General features: G+C 41.7%; 1 protein-coding gene across 4 annotated transcripts in view; it reads right to left on the reverse strand.

Annotated features, from left to right (window-relative positions):
* The window catches only part of LOC126457841 (arrestin domain-containing protein 3-like), a 138498-nt gene that overhangs the window by 51763 nt on the left and 74201 nt on the right, over positions 1-12534 (reverse strand). For all 4 annotated transcript variants that reach the window (XM_050094478.1, XM_050094477.1, XM_050094480.1 and 1 more), the window contains exon 7: positions 11349-11475. In XM_050094478.1, coding sequence (XP_049950435.1) covers positions 11349-11475 — 127 coding nt within the window. The remainder of the gene's footprint in view (positions 1-11348; positions 11476-12534) is intronic.

Consider the following 12534-nt stretch of genomic DNA (forward strand, 5'->3'; position numbering starts at 1 on the left):
AGTTTGTTGCTGGTCATTCTCACATAGAAAGCTTCACAGTGTAGGCAGGTCAGTTGGTAAATCACGTGGGTGCTTTCACACGTGGCTCTGCCTTTGATCGTGTACACCTTCCGGGTTACAGGACTGGAGTAGGTGGTGGTGGGAGGGTGCATTGGACAGGTTTTACATCGGGGGCAGTTACAAGGGTAGGAGCCAGAGGGTAAGGAACGTGGTTTGGGGATTTCATAGGGATGAACTAAGAGGTTACGAAGGTTAGGTGGACGGCGGAAAGACACTCATGGTGGAGTGGGGAGGATTTCATGAAGGATGGATCTCATTTCAGGGCAGGATTTGAGGAAGTCATATCCCTGCTGGAGAGCCACATTCAGAGTCTGATGCAGTCCTGGAAAGTATCCCGTAACAAGTGCGGCACTTTCGTGGTTCTTCCGTGGGAGGTTCTGGGTTTGAGGGGATGAGGAAGTGGCTCTGGTTATTTGCTTCTGTACCAGGTCGGGAGGGTAGATGCGGGATGTGAAAGCTGTTTTCAGGTTGTTGATGTATTGTTTCAGGGATTCCGGACTGGAAAAGATTCGTTTGCCACGAAGACCTAGGCTGTAGGGAAGGGACCGTTTGATGTGGGATGGGTGGCAGCTATCATAATGGAGGTACTGTTGCTTGTTGGTGGGTTTGATGTGGACGGACGTGTGAAGCTGGCCATTGGACAGCGTCAAGGAGAGTGGTATGGGATTTGGAGTAGGACCAGGTGAATCTGATGGAACCAAAGGAGTTGAGGTTGGAGTGTTACACCGTCCGGGTTATCTGGATACTTCCCACTAACACCAACCTGTCAGAACTCCGGAGATGGGAACTTGCCCTTCAATATATTCTGGAATTCTTCTTCACTGTGAGTCCATATCATGAAGATGTCATCAATAAATCTGTACCAAATTTTGGGTTGGCACGCCTGGGTAACCAAAAAGGCTTCCTCTAAGCGTCCCATGAATAGGTTGGCGTAGGAGGGGGCCATCCTGGTACCCATGGCTGTTCCCTTTAATTGTTGGTATGTCTGGCCTTCAAAAGTGAAGAAGTTGTGGGTCAGGATGAAACTGGCTAAGGTGATGAGGAAAGAGGTTTTAGGTAGGGTGGCAGGTGATCGGCGTGAAAGGAAGTGCTCCATCGCAGCGAGGCCCTGAACGTGCGGAATATTTGTGTATAAGTAAGAGGCATCAATGGTTACAAGGATGGTTCCCGGGGGTAATAGATTGGGTAAGCATTCCAGGCATTCGAGAAAGTGGTTGGTGTCTTTGATGAAGGATGGGAGACTGCATGTAATGGGTTGAAGGTGTTGATCTACGTAGGCAGAGATACGTTCTGTGGGGGCTTGGTAACCAGCTACAATGTGGCGGCCGGGATGATTGGGTTTGTGAATTTTAGGAAGAAGGTAGACGGTAGGAGTGCAGGGTGTCAGTGGGGTCAGGAGGTTGATGGGGTCAGGTGAAAGGTTTTGTAGGGGGCCTAAGGTTCTGAGGATTCCTTGAAGCTCCGCCTGGACATCAGGAATGGGATTACCTTGAAAAACTTTGTATGTGGTGTTGTCTGAAAGCTGACGCAGTCCCTCAGCCACATACTCCCGACGATCAAGTACCACGGTCGTGGAAACCTTCACGATGGTTCGGTGTGAAAGCACCCACGTGATTTACCAACTGACCTGCCTACACTGTGAAGCTTTCTATGTGGGAATGACCAGCAACAAACTGTCCATTCATATGAATGGACACAGGCAGAGAGTGTTTGTTGGGAATGAGGATCATCCTGTGGCTTAACATGCCTTGGTGCACGGCCAGCACATCTTGGCACAGTGTTACACCGTCCGGGTTATCTGGATACTTCCCACTAACACCAACCTGTCAGAACTCCGGAAATGGGAACTTGCCCTTCAGTATATCCTCTCTTCCCGTTATCCGCCAGGCCTCAACCTCCGCTAATTTCAAGTTGCCGCCACTCATACGTCACCTGTCTTTCAACAACATCTTTGCCTCTTTACTTCCGCCTCGACTGACATCTCTGCCCAAACATTTTGCCTTTACAAATGTCTGCTTGTGTCTGTGTATGTGCGGATGGATCTGTGTGTGTGTGCGAGGGTATACCTGTCCTTTTTTCCCCCAAAGGTAAGTCTTTCCGCTCCCGGGATTGGAATGACTCCTTACCCTCTCCCTTAAAACCCACAGCCTTTCGTCTTTCCCTCTCCTTCCCTCTTTCCTGACGAAGCAACCATTGGTTGCGAAAGCTAGAATTTTGTGTGTATGTATGTGTCTGTTTGTGTTTCTATCGACCTGCCAGCGCTTTCGTATGGTAAGTCACATCATCTTTGTTTTTAAATATATCTTTCCTGCGTGGAATGTTTCCCTATTATATTCATATCATTAATTAGAACCCAACAATCACATTTATTATTGTCTCTGTTGCATTTCGAAATCTTTTCTGTCGTCTTATTTTCTCTTTCTGTTTTTAGCCAGTAGTTTCACTTTGTTTTCACCTTCTCCTTTTTAGCGTCATCTACTATACAATTTTATCCCGCCGATACATACTCAATAATACGTAATACGTAATAATACGTAACCTACTTCCAAACCATAAACAAAAATTTTTTTGCCCCCGCTTTCAACACTACCGCCGCTATAAAATCCACCGTTACTAGTTCACAAACAGTTCCTTTCACCTATTAAACAACCATTTCGGCTAGTTCTTATAACTTTCGCTTTATTTCCATTTCCGTATTTTCACACATCATTGATCATTTTTAGCCGCTTCCCACAGGTTTTAACGTCATTATTTCTTCGTCAGACAATTGTTAGCCTCATTCTCATAATCTGCCACCACAAAACCACTCCTTTTAATACATTTACACGTAGTTTTTTCGAAATTTTCCCGAATTTCTCCACCCTTTAACGTGTTTTGGCGGCAACACAACCATCTAACCTTTATGCACATCATTGTCTACCAACCCAAGTTCATCACAGTATCAACACAACCAACACTTTTTCGCCTTTTTCCACACCAGATCTCTAGTTGCTTTCTAGTTCACCTTTATCTCTCCCCATATATATATTTTTTTCATTTTCATTTCAGCCTCATGTTACACTTTCCACCTTCTAATACCATGTCACCCTCACAACACCCCCCACAACAACCCCATTAAGTTTTATTTACATTCCCTCCACAAACATGCCTTTGCCCTAGCCAGATTACACTCCCATATTTTATTTTCTCAGGCTTGTCTGACATTTGGCATTACCCCCAAAAGCCTCACACTTAAAGTTCCCATCTCTGGCTGCAACCCTTCTTTCCATCAGTCCCCATACCAGTTCCAAACTGAACAATCCATTGCCCTCACCCACCTAATCCTTCACCTACACATCAACTCAGCCAATGAACACACCCATCAACTCCTATCCTTTATAAAAGTCCTCAATCTTTCCTCTCCCACATCCACGCCGGCTGTTCAAAGTATCCTCCTGCAGGCCAACCGCAAATTAGAACAGCATGCCACCCTCCACCTCAAAAAATTATCCAATCTCCTGGTTTCCCACCTCCGGAAAGGCAACTCACTCACCCTTCACAAGCTTTCCAGCAAACCTCAACCTCCTCTCATTGCACACAAACCCAGTCTCTCCCATGTACTCAATCTCCCACTTCCAGCTCCACTCCCTCCAAACCCTCAAAATTCCAATCAATGCAATCTGGAACCACAACACCCCAATTCAGTAGTTAACCTTTCCTCCAAACCTCTCTCCCAATCCGAAACCTCTGTCCTGTCCAAAGGCCTCACCTTCAGCCCCACTCCCAGATTCAACCAAACAGCCCTCATCAAAGATTTACTGTCCTACACTCGTACTCTCTGCTGGAAATATGACTTTGGCATGAAGAAAAATGATCCTAATCCTACTCCTAACGATCCAACTCCCCAAGACACTATCCAAATTGAGCCCTGCCTGGAACAGTTCCGTCCTCAGTCACAGCAGGACCCACCTCCTCTTCCTCAACATCACCCTCTCCAAACCTTCCAGGAATTTCTGACTTCCAGCCTTGCTTCTCAGTCCTTCTTAAAACACCTTAATCCTACTCCCAACATCACCACTGCTGAAGCCCAAGCTATCCGTGATCTGAAGGCTGACCGATCCATCGTCATTCTTCCGGTGGACAAGGGTTCCACGACCGTGGTACTTGATCGTCGGGAGTATGTGGCTGAGGGACTGCGTCAGCTTTCAGACAACACCACATACAAAGTTTGCCAAGGTAATCCCATTCCTGATGTCCAGGCGGAGCTTCAAGGAATCCTCAGATCCTTAGGCCCCCTACAAAACCTTTCACCTGACTCCATCAACCTCCTGACCCCACCGACACCCCGCACCCCTACCTTCTACCTTCTTCCTAAAATTCACAAACCCAATCATCCCGGCTGCCCCATTGTAGCTGGTTACCAAGCCCCTACAGAACGTATCTCTGCCTACGTAGATCAACACCTTCAACCCATTACATGCAGTCTCCCATCCTTCATCAAAGACACCAACCACTTTCTCGAATGCCTGGAATCCTTACCCAATCTATTACCCCCGTAAACCATCCTTGTAACCATTGATGCCACTTCCTTATACACAAATATTCCGCACGTCGAGGGCCTCGCTGCGATGGAGCACTTCCTTTCACGCCGATCACGTGCCACCCTACCTAAAACCTCTTTCCTCATTACCTTAGCCAGTTTCATCCTGACCCACAACTTCTTCACTTTTGAAGGCCAGACATACCAACAATTAAAGGGTACCAGGATGGCCCCCACGTATGCCATCCTATTCATGGGTCGCTTAGAGGAAGCCTTCTTGGTTACCCAGGCCTGCCAACCCAAAGTTTGGTACGCATTTATTGATGACATCTTCATGATATGGACTCACAGTGAAGAAGAACAGAATTTCCTCTCCAACCTCAACTCCTTTGGTTCCATCAGATTGACCTGGTCCTACTCCAAATCCCATGCTATTTTCCTTGACGTTGACCTCCATCTGTCGAATGGCCAGCTTCACACGTCCGTCCACATCAAACCCACCAACAACAACAGTACCTCCATTATGACAGCTGCCACCCATTCCACATCAAACGGTCCCTTCCCTACAGCCTAGGTCTTCGTGGCAAACGAATCTGCTCCATTCCGGGATCCCTGAACCATTACACCAACAACCTGACAACAGCTTTCACATCCCACAACTACCCTCCCGACCTGGTACAGAAGCAAATAACCAGAGCCACTTCCTCATCCCCTCAAACCCAGAACCTCCCACGGAAGAACCACGAAAGTGCCCCACTTGTGACAGGATACTTTCCGGGACTGGATCAGACTCTGAATGTGGCTCTCCAACAGGGATATGACTTCCTCAAATCTTGCCCTGAAATGAGATCCATCCTTCATGAAATCCTCCCCACTCCACCAAGAGTGTCTTTCCGCCGTCCACCTAACCTTCGTAACCTCTTAGTTCATCCCTATGAAATTCCCAAACTACCTTCCTTACCCTCTGGCTCCTACCCTTGTAACTGCCCCCGGTGTAAAACCTCTCCAATGCATCCTCCCACCACGACCTACTCCAGTCCTGTAACCCGGAAGGTGTACACGATCAAAGACAGAGTCACGTGTGAAAGCACCCACGTGATTTACCAACTGACCTGCCTACACTGTGAAGCTTTCTATGTGGGAATGACCAGCAACAAACTGTCCATTCGCATGAATGGACACCGGCAGACAGTGTTTGTTGGGAATGAGGATCACCCTGTGGCTAAACATGCCTTGGTGCACGGCCAGCACTTCTTGGCACAGTGTTGCACCGTCCGGGTTATCTGGATACTTCCCACTAACAATAACCTGTCAGAACTCCGGAGATGGGAACTTGCCCTTCAGTGTATCCTCTCTTCTCGTTTTCCGCCAGGCCTCAACCTCCGCTAATTTCAAGTTGCCGCTGCTCATACCTCACCTGTCTTTCAACAACATCTTTGCCTCTTTACTTCCGCCTCGACTGACATCTCTGCCCAAACTCTGCCTTTACAAATGTCTGCTTGTGTCTGTGTATGTGCGGATGGATATGTGTGTGTGTGCGAATGTATACCTGTCCTTTTTTCCCCCTAAGGTAAGTCTTTCCGCTCCCGGAATTGGGATGACTCCTTACCCTCTCCCTTAAAACCCACATCCTTTCGTCTTTCCCTCTCCTTCCCTCTTTCCTGACGAAGCAACCATTGGTTGCGAAAGCTAGAATTTTGTGTGTATGTATGTGTCTGTTTGTGCTTCTATCGACCTGCCAGCGCTTTCGTATGGTAAGTCACATCATCTTTGTTTTTAAATATGTTAAATAATTTAGTTAGATGTGAATGTGTTGAGGTGAACTTCTTTAGCCATAAATTTGCTATTTTATCTTTTCCAGGGGCTTTCCAATTGTGAGTAGAATTAATTGCTTGGGTGACTTCATGTTGCAAAATTATCACTTCAGGCATTTGTGGTATCATCTTGTATGTGTCTGTTTCTGCTTGTATCCACCGTGCATGCCTATCATGTTGTACCGGGTTTGACTATATGTTGCTCCAGAAGTGTTCCATGTCTGTTATGTTTGGTGGATTGTGTATTTTAATGTGTGTGTTATCTATTGTCTGGTAAAATTTCTTTTGGTTTGTGTTGAATGTTTTGTTTTGTTTCCTTCTATTTTCACTTTTTTTGTGTCTTCTAAGTCGTTTGGCCAATGCTTGTAATTTCTGCTTCTTTTCATCTAAATGCTCTATTGCTTCTTGTTTTGAGATTTTACCTAACCTTTTTCGTTTTTTTTTTTCTGACATTTCATTTCTTATAAATTGTGTTAGCTGTCCAATGTCTTCTCAGTTTTTCTATTCTGATCTGTACCTGTGTTGCCATGCTGGTTTTGTGGGTTTCTTCTGTGTGTTGGCTGGTTCTGACCTCTGCCTAGTGTGTATATTTAGTGTAGTGAGTGCTCCTATATAAACCAGTACTTGTAACTCTTCCATAGTTGTATTTTCATTTATTTTGTTGTGTATGATTGTGTTGATAGTTGTTATTGTTGTTTCTACTTGTGGGTTATATGGTGGTCTATGCAAGAATGGTCTACTGTCTGTATTTCTGTCTTTGCAGTCTATATATGTCAGCTGAAATTTTTCTTCTATATCTAACATGTGTGTCACTTCGTGTTCTATTTGTGCTTGTTCTGGTGGCTGTCTTAAGATTTCGTCTTCCTCTGATTGTTTAATTGATGTGTGGTGTTCTTTGTTTGTTTGCTCTTGGATATTTGAGTCCATTACTGTATTTTTTTCTTCTTCTGGTTGCACATTATTTTGTTGTAGTATTTGTTGTACTTGTTGTTTGATGTTTTCTAATTCTGACTGGGGTATCCTGTTATTTTTGATTACTACACGGATCTGATCAGCTAATCATTGTTCTGTTAAAAATTTTAATTCTGGTTATCTGGTAATAAATGTTGTGTATACTTGTGATCTGTATCCAGTTGTGTTGGTTCCTAAGTTTGTTGCTTGATAATAACAGAACATGAGGTGTCGGTTAACTTCATCTGACCATCTCATCCTCTGTCTTTGTTTTCCTTCTAGAGTGGTTGGAGGAAGCATATCCTGCAAAACACCTCTATTTGGATTTAAATCACTTTCCGTGTGGCTAGTAGTGTCATTACCATTGTGGACGGGCATAGGGTTCAAGCGTAGTCCCTGACCATGACAACACTTGTCCGAGGCTTCATTAGTTCTGTCCTGAACCAACTAATCACACTAAAAGGGGGGTTAGCCCTATTAGTGGTTTGTTCTTTTCATCGCCTTTTCTGACTGGCAGAACATACCGGAGGCCTATTCTTTTCCTGGGCCTCCACGGGTTTTATTATTATTATTAAGAATTTGTGCAATTCTGTGTCCAATGTTTGTATTTTCATGCCATGGAAATATTTAATGTTGCCAGTCACCGTTTTGAAATTATGTTTCTGTTACATCTTGGGTCTTGGTACAATGTCATTGCTCAGAGTTGACTGGTGGTACTGAGGACTCTGATTCATACCTTGTATGTTACATCATGGTGAGGTACGCAAAGATGCAAGCTTCAGATTGAAGATGTTGATGTGTTTGAATCTAATTTGTAAAATATTTTGAAAGTAACAATGGGACACTTGAATACAGGTTTTGCAGCAATGCCTAAAAAGGGAAAAAAGTTATTTTTTGTGGTAGATGTAAAAGTGACAAAGTCATGTAGTATCTGCTCAAATTTTTGTTTCATTACTTTTTGCTAGAAGCATAGGTGGGAGATGGTTAGATCACTGCTGGTATTCTATGACTCAACACAGTACCAACCAGTGTATTAAATGTGAAGAATAAATAACAGTGGCGAAGTATCATCGCATTAATTTTTGTTTGTACATTTAAAAACACTTTACATTACAGTATGTTAAAGTGATGTCAGTAATTCCTGGTGGTCAGATGTGAATCCATTTTAAAATACAAATTAAAGGTTTTTTAAATTGTTTTTGGGTAGTGTATAAAAAATTTATACTTTGTTTGTGGAAATCACTGTGATATGTAATTGCTACAGCAAAGATAAGATCCCGGCAGTTAGTGGAACAAAGAGAAATTACCCATAATGCAAAGTCAGATTAGACAGGACTTAAGTTAAAACTATAGTCCAGCCATCTTCACTAAGATAATTCAATGTTTGTGACCATTTTGATGATTTTTGTTGGAAAACTTTTGACTTGGCATATCTTGTCAAAAAGTAATACAACATCCTAATGATTCATCCTAGTGACAATTATCACTCTGTCGCTGTTATGTTTAATGATTATGGAATTTAATGTTCTTAGAAACCACTCTGCCACAGCGGCCAGCTCTTGAAGAAAAACTCTGAAGTAACACAAATATTCAAAAACTTCAAAGTCATAGTGAAAAAGCAGACAAGCAGAGATATCAATAAGTTGTAGTCTGACAAGGGAAAGAGTATGTCAATGATGAACTAAAGAGATTTCCAACTTCTGAAGGTGTCACCCACTAGCTTACAGTACATTACAGTCCACAGCAAAATGGTGTTGCCATGAGAGTTAACATAACATTGGTTGAAAAAGCTTGTATCATGATGTTCGATGATAACGTAGCAAAGGAGTATTGGTATGAAGCTGAATCTACACCTGCATACCTATCGAATCATTTGCCATCCACCACACCTGGATATCAGGTGCCATATGAACTTTGGTGTAGGAGAAAGCCTTGTCTATCACATACGAGAATTTTTGGCCACAGTGCAATGGTTCACATTCGAATACCCCACTGCAAGACGTGGGTCAAGGAGTCACAGAAACTGACGTTTGTAGGTTACTGTCAGGCAACCAAAGGCTATCGATTCATCAGTAGGGAGACTGGTCACATAATTATCAGTAGGGATGTAAAATTCCTGGAGGATGAGAAATTTTCAAGCTCAAAGATAGAGGAACCTCAAGATCACAAATACCTTAGGATTGGAACAGGAAGCAGTTCTTCAGGACATCAATACTTAAGAAACTCAAGGAGGAGTTAAATCAGAAGACAGTGATAATGAACTCTTTTATGGCTTTAGAATGATTCAACAGAAATTGAAGCTCAAGGAGAGGGTCATGAGATGCAAAACGTAGTTCAAGATGTTACACCCTGGAGTTCAAACAGAGAGCCAAAACCCAAGACATGGCCTGATCATGTTACTTACTATTTTAAAGAAAGACTTCCAAGTGCAGAAGTTCATGTCAAAGAAACCTTGGAAGCGACAAATAATAAAGAATGGAAAAATGCAGTGAAAGAAGAACTCTCATCTCCAGTTTGTAATTACACATTTGAAGACGTAGAGTTACCTGGAGGACACAAACCACTCAAGGCTAAGTGGGTTTAAAAATAATGCCTGGGCTAGCAGTACACCAGAAACATTTAAGGCCTATCTAGTGGTAAAAGGATGCACTCAAGGTAAAGGTGTTGATTATCAGGAAACCTTGCACCAGTCGTCAAGAATGCATCATTAGATACTCTTGTTTATGGTAGCTTGGGAGAACCTGGAGATCGACCATGCTGACATCACTGCTGCTTATCCCTATGGAGACTTAAATGAAGAAATTAATGTCATTCTGCAAGAAAATTTTGCAACTCCTGGAAAAGGATGGAGGCTGAAAAAAGTTGTTTATGGGCTCAGACCATCTGGAATTAAAAAATTGCTGAGGCATTAAGAAAACTGAAACTGAACAAATCAAAACTGAAACTGAACAAATCAAACTGATCCATGTATCTGTTTTCAAGCAATGGCACAAAACCAGTTATCAAAGCCTTATATGTCAATGACATGATATTATTCTCAAATGACAGAAGTGTTTCGGATCAGTTCAAAAGTTCTTTGAAGAGATTTTTTGAGATAAAACATTTAGGACAGATAAGCCAATGCCTAGGCATGGAAATTACATGGATTCATAAAAAAGGAAAATTATGGGTCTCCCAGAAATCCTGTGGAAACAAGAAGAAGAAGAAGAAGTTTGAAATGAGTGAAGCCATTCTGGTGTCAACACCACTTGAACTTGGTTTGGACTTTGATACTGAAGTAACTTGTCAAGAGGCAACAGGAAGTCTTCTATATCTATCTCAAATCTCCAGACCTGATGTGTGTTTTTCTGTAAGTCTTCTGAGCAGATATATTCATTGTTTTAAAAAGATTCATTGGTTGTCAGTAAAAAGATTGTTTAGATATTTAAAGTGAACCATGTACTACATGCTAGAATTTTTTAGAGATGGTAACAGAGAAATAATTGCCTTCAGTGATGCAGGTTGGGGAAATAAAATCAATGACAGACATTATGTAAATGGTTCATCCATTAAAATGCAAAACTCTAATTTCATGGACTAGTAGAAAACAAAAAAACAACTGCACTTTCTACCTGCAAAGCTGAATATAAAGCCCTACTGTGGTTAAGACAACTTATATCTGAGGTAGATCCAAACAGTGTCAAATTCACTTACAGTATACTGTGATAAGAATGGAGCCATTCAGTTACCCAAGAACCTAGTGACAACTCCAGATGCAAACATACAAGTATAAAGTACCGTTCTATAAGAAGGCATCTTGAATCAGGTGTCATCAATGTTGAACATCTGCCTCCTGAAGAAATGTTAGCTGATGCTTTCACAAAACCACTTAGCAATGCCAGATGTGAAACTTGTCAGAAACTGTGACCTTGTAAATTGTTCTTGATTTTTCTTCTGATACTTAATGTAACTTTCACTTATGAAAGCAATGGATAAAATATAAACCAAAATGGAAGAAAACTTACTCCCCAGGATGTAAGTTGTATGTGGGATATCTTGGAACGTGATTGTATCCCTCTTCTGTGTGGCTTGCATTATCTCCTACATTCACATTACTTGCTCCATACATACACTCTTCATATGAAGGAGGTGCTGCAATGAAACACATTAATAGTGAATAAATGTTTGTTGAGGCTGCATTCATGATTAATTATGGGGCTCTACTGTCCCATTTGTTAAATAACAAATGCCAGCATACAAAAACTCATGGTAGTGTGCCTCCATCTACCATGTAGAGATTTGGAAATCATTACACAAGAGAACAATTATATTCTAAATCACAACCAAGCACTGCAGAAAGATGTAATTAGTATACCATTACATACACATAACATCAGTGAAAGACTGTAATATCAGCTAGTAGTACGTCTCTGAATTGCTCATCAAGAAACAAATTACTATGGAAAAAAATATTTCAGACTATCAATCTGTAGTCTTAGTGAAGATACTACAATTAACAGAAATAAATATGAATTAATTGTCATCTGCAACCATATACAACAAACTGTGAAAGAAATCAGTTACTGTAAAAACATGACACATAAGGAAAACCACACCTTGGGGTAAGAAGGCATGAATTCATAATTCTATGTGTTTCTTCAAAAATCTGTAATTATGATTTTTAAAAACTAATATTTACACATATACAAACAGTAAAGAACATTCTTTATGCTTAACAGCCATAAAATAAAGCCCACTGGTAATGCTGCAACAGCAGTGAAAGATGTTTGGGATAAAAAACAAAATTGTGTTTTGTTAAAGGCAAACCCCGTCCAAAAACATATGTATTGTTAAAGCAAACACGGACAAAAGAGCATCAACCCCAAGATGATTATGCTTCATGTTAGTTTAGCTCATGTTGGACTAAACTCAGTACAGACACATATGTAATAGGAATGTTACTACTGATGTATAAGTGGCACATACTGTTTTATCTAACTTGTTTATGCCACTGTCATGTTCATCTATGACTGTTCAATTACACTATTGATGATAAATCACTAGAAACTGTAACAACCATAAAATACCTATCAGCAAGTATTCAGAGTAACCTAAAGTGAGATAACTGCATAAAAATATTGCAGAAGAAGCTAGGTTGAAATTCACTGAATAAATCTTAAGGAAATGTAGCCACAAACAATAAGTCTGGGA

The sequence above is a fragment of the Schistocerca serialis genome, chromosome 2 (genome assembly GCF_023864345.2).
Source record: "Schistocerca serialis cubense isolate TAMUIC-IGC-003099 chromosome 2, iqSchSeri2.2, whole genome shotgun sequence".
Classification (NCBI taxonomy): Eukaryota; Metazoa; Arthropoda; class Insecta; order Orthoptera; family Acrididae; genus Schistocerca; species Schistocerca serialis.